This window comes from Alligator sinensis, unplaced genomic scaffold (assembly GCF_000455745.1).
Source record: "Alligator sinensis unplaced genomic scaffold, ASM45574v1 scaffold809_1, whole genome shotgun sequence".
Lineage (NCBI taxonomy): Eukaryota > Metazoa > Chordata > Crocodylia > Alligatoridae > Alligator > Alligator sinensis.
Genome location: NW_005841956.1, coordinates 2,011,097 through 2,018,506, shown reverse-complemented (window position 1 = coordinate 2,018,506; position 7,410 = coordinate 2,011,097). Strand labels below are relative to the sequence as shown.

Here is a 7,410-nt window from a genome sequence, read left to right as displayed (position 1 = left end):
CCCCGGAGATGGGCCGTGCGCAGTGGTGATGCGTAGGGGGTGCACAGGGGTGCACGTGCCACCCCTGAGAGCACTGGTGCAGCCCCTGTCAAGCCACACTCCCTGTTTAGGTGACGGGCAGGGGAGCAGGTGGGAGCACTGGTGCCCCCCCTGTGAGCGCCGACCGGGAAGCGGGGCCACCAGCAAAAGCGCTGCTTCCAGAAGTGGCCATGGGACTCTGGTGAGTGAGATCGCCCGTGGGGATCCCTCCCCCCTGTCACTGACTGGTGTCGGGGGGGCCATGTGTCCCCCCTGACTTGAGGCACCAGTCACTCATGGCCATGCACCCCCTGGAAGCGCCAGCCATGAAACTGGAGGTACACTTCCGGTTTTACCGCTGGCTTGGCAATCGGCCATTGGGACCACCCCCCCATTGGCAGTCTGGTGCCCCCCCAGACTCAGGAGGCACCAGTTGCCCATGTCCAGTGGGTTTTTAAAATGTGATAGTAATGTGCCTTTGCCTTCCTGATATTAAGTCATTTGTGTCATCATTAAAGCATGTCATTGTTACCACCTGGATACATGACATGTGGAAGATATTGAATTTTAGTGGGGGGGTTTTTAAATGAGATCTTCATCTTTTCTCAAGCAGGAAGCAATGGTGATCACCTGAAATCTGAGAGACTGCCCCCACCTTTGTTTCAAGGTAATTTGCAACATTACAGGAACTCACACAGAGGTGAGAGGCTCCATACCAGCTATGAACTGACTGCACAGAGGAGTTTTCCATCTATTGACTCCTCTGTGAAATCCTATGAAATATGAACTTTCATTTCTACCCAGGAGAACTTTTACAGTCTTTTCTCCAATGCCTGATGAAGGGTGTTTGTGCCCAAAAGCTTGCAAGGAAAGAATTTTTTTTGCAGAAATCTTGTTGGTTTAATAAAAGATATCATCTCTACTATGAGTCCTGATTGCCTTTTCCTCTAGACCAATATGGCTACAACCTGGATACCTGGCATTGTTATATCATGTGAGGAAACCACCTGAAATAGATACAGAGTTGGCAACCCTAGTGCTTAGTGTGGTGGGAGCAATGAGGTCCTGCATAGGACGGGGCCCCTGAGATGCCCTTCGCCTCCGCTGAATTCAACACAGCTGGACAGAGGTTAGTGGGAACTGGATCAAAGGCAGCTCTTCCAAAGCAAGCAAACAAAACAAGAAAAGGGGAGTTCCCTCTGCAGCCCCAGCCAACAGCCTCCGCTCATGGGGAAAGGGACAGCTAGGTTGTAAGTAGCGCTCTGCATCTTCTACCGAAAGTAGGGAGCTCTGCTGGAGCCATAAAGCTAAAAGATCTGGCCCCTGGATGAAGGGGACTCGCCTTGCTAGATCCTCCCATAGGTATGGGATCAGACAGGTGTTTTCGGAGGTGCTGTTCCAGCTATTCCTGACTGTGCGAGTGGTGAGCATGCAGTTGGCAAGTGGGTTGCTGGAGTCAATCCTGGGGCCTTGGAGGTGAAGCCTCACTTGCACTTCTTCAGGCCCCGAGTCAAACAGATCTCACACACTGATGAGCTGGGCCCAGGGGGATTCACCTTTCCAAACGGGCATTATCAGGGCCTGAATAATATGCTATTTATCAGGGGAACTGTTCTTTTCTGTCATCGCTGCCTTGCCTTTTGCATTCTACTCCCAAGAAATCCCTGTTAAATCTGTATTTGCATTCAGGTCAGTCCCTCCCCATCACTGTGGCTGTGCCCAAGAGCTTCAACCTCCCCACTTGCTCTGCCCCTGCCACCTTTTATTTCCTCAGTACTTCAGTTTGGCCCCTCATTTAACCTGGTGCAGTCTATCACCCCAGCCCACTCTTGCTGATTACTAGGTCACTTAATATTTTCTCTAGCACCCCATGTTGCCTGTGCCACCAAATGTACAAGCAGATATATTACCCGATTTTTTTCATGTGTTTCTTTGCCTCCCTACAGCCTATTTTGGAGGAACAGTTTGCCTCATACCCTTCCTCTTTCATGCCTGTTCCTGTCACCAGTTTCCTATGAAAGACCCTACCTCAGCTACATGAGAGGAGTTCTTGTAGGTTTGGGGGGCCACAAACACTGCTTCTGCCCACCTTTCTGCTTTCATCCTCATCCACCCACCCAGTCAACATCACCAACAGGCTTTCATCCACCATTCTCATCCACCATAATTAATTCTGCTGGAGCCACCTTTTTGATGGCCCCTAAGCCAGAAGAAAGGGCCAAGTGAGTTAAAAAAGGACAGAATCAAGGCAAGAAGCCTCCATCTGGGGGCCTCTTCTAGCTCCCAGAAGATCTAGGGGCCCAGATCCTCAAGCATCTAGTGCATAAGCCCTGCCTGCCATTTCTGTTCCTTCTCCTCCTCGATCTGTTACAGCCTGGACCTTTCCCCTACCCTGACCAGCAGGCCAAGAATCTAGTGCCTTCTGGTGACCACCTCAGCCTACATAAAATCTATATCAGGGCAACTGGTGAAGATGGTGAGGCCCCCAGCCAGAATAGCAGGCCCCCCATGATGCATGAGAAAGATGTTTCCCTCCTGGGTTTGGAGTGTGTCCTCTGTGTTGTGTTGGAAAAAAGGCATTTCAGTAGAAAGTGTCTCCATCCTACTTGGGTCTCTGAAGGATCTGGATATCAATGTGAGCCGAGCCTCCATCCTATCCTTCCCTCCCTGACGCACTCCTGCCTCCCAGGGAAGGTGGCTTCTCCCATTTGGATTACAAAGCCCCCACCCTCTATTGCAGTCTCCTTCAGTTGGCAGGTCACCATCCAGCTGCTGGTGGCATGTAGTGAGATAAGAGTGGAAAGATTTGGGGGGATGACTCACCATGGGTCCCTCTCCAGGGTCAGTTATTCTGCAAGGATAGCTTGGTGCTTCCTCTGCTGAGCCCTGGGACAGGTACAGAGGAACTGCTGTTTGGCCTAACAAGGAGAGGAAGTCCTGTGTTGGCACTATTATTGCTGGCAAACCTTCTCACCCCCTTCTCATTTCCTGTGCTGTTTCAGTGCCTGCCAATCCCACTTGGGCAGCAGAGGCATCCCTATTACTGTGTGTAGCTGAGTAAGAAGACATTGCACTGACAGAGGCCTCGAGGGGTGTCAGAAGTGAGACAAAACAGTGTGAGAAGGCCCCTCTGTGAGTGAGTCTGTGAGTCTGCTTGCTGTCCTGCATCCAGCCCCATTACCCAGTCTCACCCTTCTTTGCTGGACCAGTTTCTCTCCAGCACCAGTAAAGGTTGAGTGCTTGGCTTGCTGTGTAAGCATGGCAAGTGTAAGTCATGGGCCCAGCTCCTGCCAGTGGACCTGGTGGATGGCTCCCAGACAATGCCTGGTCTGCCTCCATGCTGATGAGAAGGGACAGCTGGTGGAGCTAGCAATGGAGGCATTGGCAGCTGAAGGGAGAAGCAATGCCTTAGGGAAGAGATCTTGGGATAAGGGTGTCCCCCCACCTTCACATCATTTGTTCCTCTACTCAGTTGCAAGCAGAATCCCTTCTTGGTAACCGAGGCCTTGACACTTACCAGGGCCTTGGGTCTGGCTCCTGAAACCCAGTAGAAGGATGAGTCACTGCTGATGGAGCTTGGTCTGGATGCCAAGCTTATTGCCCACGTCTTGTCCTTCCCTGTTTTCTTATGACTTATAGTCTGACAACATCCCTACTCCTGTCTCCAGAACACCTCGCCCAGCTGCAGACAGCACTGATTGTCTAGCATTCATGCAGTTTTCGACCTAGTTTGCAGAATGGTACATTGAGTCAATCTATCAAACTTGATATTTCTTTTAAGCCAAATGATCAGCAGCAGACTTAGCTTGGGAAACTAGAGGTAGATCCTGATTCTGCAAAGATTTATATGTATGCTTCATTTTAGACTCTGTGAGTGAGCTCGTTGGAATCAGTGAAACTACTCACAGTGTACAAAGTTAAATCTCTGAAGGAATGAAGTCATAAACTGTATTTTCAGTCACAGTTTGTTCTTTAACTGTTGGCCTGAACATTTGAATTTCCTTTAAAAAACCCACACCAACCAAACAACAACAATCTTTGTCAATCAGCAAGCCCACAGCATTTGGTCCCAGACCTCTGATCTACATTCCTGTAATGTCTCTCTCTTAATTCTGAATGTAGATCAATAAATGGAGTGTCCAGATGTTAGAGACAATGTTTTTGTGCATATAATTATGAACGACGTATCATTTTATAATTATTTTATATATAAAAATCAGTATAAAATGGTCTTTTTTCACTTGAATGTCTGGATTAGAACAAGGTAAAACACGAGGCCTTTTATTTTATACCAACAAAAACTCCATGCTCTATCTACTAAGCACATTTTTTATTTTTTGAGGCCCAAGATGTCAATTATATTATTTATATGAAGAAATATATACATATGTAATTTTGTGTCTTCTGTTTCATTCCTCTTTTCTGTTGTCTTTTAATTCAGAACACATTTTCTCCTGGAGAAGGCAGGGAAACATTAGTTAGTAGAATGAAACCTTCCTCCGTTTCCATGCTTATGCAGAAGGATTTACCTAACTTGTGGCAAGATAAAGCAATTTTTGTGGTTTGGTTTTAGCCCAAAGAGCTGATTTCACAGTCATTTTATGGTGGCCCTGTTCCTTGGCACTGCTAGGCAGAAAGGCTCCGAGGGAAGGAGGGATGTGGGGGGGGGTCACCATCCTTACTGGTTGCCCTTCTTGTGGCCCCTCAGCGCTGAATGGTGGAGAGGCAAGGGGGGGCAGCTGCCATCTTGGTGGCTATCCTTCCTGTCCCCTCACCAGCTGGTGCCTTCCCCTCCCAGGTGGGCTGCAGGGGTGGGCTGTCATGGCAGTGAGGACCACTGGCTCCCACTGGGGAACCTGCATTTTATTTTTATTAATTTTTTTTGGTTGATTTCCTGGGAAATTGCAACTGATGCCATTTTTCGCGGTGATTGAGAAGGTTGCTGTTTTTCATGGTTCCTGCAAAAATCATGAACCTGCAATTTAAGTCGTTCCTATTTATGCACCAAATAGAACACCATCACAATGAATTCTGAAATGTACTCTGATATTAGCACAGCTGATTAAGAAGAGCTCGCTTGCTGTTCTGGACAGTTCTTTAATATGTTTCGGGTTATATTAACAGGAAGAAAATGCTTTATAAACATGTCAGCCGGAGAGACTGATCTCAAGGGCACAATGGGAGGTTTTCACCTTATTCTTGTCAATGTAGCGTGGAAAAAATGACAAACTGGAATTTCCAAGACATGCTTTTTACAGTAATGTGCAATTACATATAAAACAATAAGGGTCATCTTACAAGGGTCAAACTGCTATTATAACAGGAAGGGAACCAATTAATAACACTGTCTTTCAGAACTGAAGTTATTGCACAAGTGTGATCGAAAGAGCTCTGCCAAAGACCTCAGTCTTGAGGCGCAGCATTTCCTGCTGGTTTTAGGCTAATATTGATTTTCACAGAATCTGCCCATCCAGCCAGGCTGTGAGACATTTTAGGAATGGGCATAAAGGGGGATTAGTAGACCCAGATGGCAAATTTCCCTATCAAAAGTTGAACCCACATGTGTAGGCTAATCCCTAGAGACTGATGGCTGCATGGACAAAACCACAGCAGCAGTGGCGACGCATAGCAGGTGCACAGGGGTGCACGTGCACCCCTTGAGAGTGCTAGTGCACCACCTGACAGCCAGTGTTCCCCATTTAGGCAACGGGCAGGGTGGGCAGGCGAGAGCGCTGGTGCCCCCCCTGAGAGCGTTGGCTGTGGAATGGGGGTGCCAGGAGAAGCAATCCCAGCAGCACAGGAGAAGTGTGAGTGGGACACGCAGAAGTGCACTTCCAGGTCGGTACGATCAGCCTTGGGGGGACCCCTCCACCCCGGGTGCTGACTGGTTGCTGGGGGGGGGCAAGGTGCCCAGGAGGCACCAGTCACTCGTGCATGGCAGGCCCCTTCCCCAGCCCTGAAAAAGAAGGCATGTGTATTTACTAACATGTCTCAAAACATCTAAGGATCATCTACAGTCTCTGTGCTGGGCTTGGCTGGTCTAAGAATAATCCACAGGGAGTGGAGGTTTTCATCACCAACTTCCACCAGCCAGACACTGAGGGGGCCCTGCAGACAGATGCAGAACAGGGGCTGAAGCTGAATGGAGCATCCTTCTCACCTGGAGGATGCATCCTAGGAGCAATGGGCCTCCAGGGATGCACTCTTGATAGAAGCCAGGGCAGGGACCGGGGAAGCTCAGGCCCTTCCAAGAGGATCCTGTTCATAGAGTCATAGAAAATGAGGGTTGGAAAGGATCTCAGGAGGTCATCTAGTCCAACCCACTGCTCAAAGCAGGCCCAGCCCCAACTAGATCATCCCAGCTGAGGCTTTGTCTAGCCAGGTCTTAAAATCCTCCAAGGATGGAGATGCCACCACCTCTCTGGGTAACCTGTTCCAGTGCTTTACGACCCTTCCTGTGAGAAAGATTTTCCTAATATCTAATCTAAACGTCCCTTGCTGCAACTTGAGCCCATTGCTCCTTGTTCTGTCATCTGCCACCACAGGGAACACAGGGCCGGCACTAAGGGGGCTCCCCGAGCTGAGCCTCTACCCTGTACTGAGCTCAGACCATGTCATCCTAGTCCATATGCTACTGCCCACAGCCCGGGGCACCGAGCTAGCAGGCATGGCTGACCCATAGCCATCGCACCCCTGGTGCAGGTGGCACGTTGAGCTGCTGAGCCCAAGGGGCTGCAGCGATGGGCGGCACTGGGCAGCGGTGGTAGCTGATCACCAGGGATCCTGGTTTTCTCAGATAAAACAAACAAACAAACCCCAATTTTTGGTTTAAAAAAAGGAACCTGAAATCCACATTTTTCCATGATCACTAATATTAATGATGTTTCATTTTAATAGTGGAAAAATGTGGATTTTAGGTTCCTTTTTTTAAACCAAAAATTGGTGATTTTTTTTTTTTTTTATCAGAGAAAACCAGGATCCTTGCTGATCTCACCAGCAGCTGATGCTTTGGGCTGGGCCTGTGGCAGGCCTGCCAAGGGGCTCTCCCGACTGCGGCGTGGATGCCAGTCTAACCACAGGCACTGAGAGGCCTCCTGTGCAGCCTGGGGGAAGGTGCCTGTCCCTTTAAATCCCGGCTCTCGCGCAAGCGGCCCTCGCGCACCCTCTGGCGCCCGCGCCCTACGTTGCCATGGACACCCCAGCGGGCTGGGAGGGAGGAGCGTGACGTAATTTCCCTGCGCCTGGCGCGCACCAATGAGGTCGGCGCCCTGTTTCCACGTCGCCTCCACCGCCGGGGAGGGGGACCAAGATGGCGGCGGCGGAGGGCAGCGGGGCTGGGGGCGCTGCAAAGCCCCTGGTGAGAGCGGGGTCCGGGAGGGGCCTCCCCGGCGG

General features: G+C 50.0%; 1 protein-coding gene across 1 annotated transcript in view; it reads left to right on the top strand.

The window, feature by feature from the left end:
• The first annotated feature begins 7,264 nt into the window (after positions 1 to 7,264).
• YIPF6 (Yip1 domain family member 6) overlaps positions 7,265 to 7,410 on the top strand; it is a 12,971-nt gene continuing 12,825 nt past the window's right edge. The window contains exon 1 of the mRNA XM_006020499.3: positions 7,265 to 7,375. Within this exon, the coding sequence (XP_006020561.1) occupies positions 7,328 to 7,375 (48 nt within the window). The 5' untranslated portion in view covers positions 7,265 to 7,327. The remainder of the gene's footprint in view (positions 7,376 to 7,410) is intronic.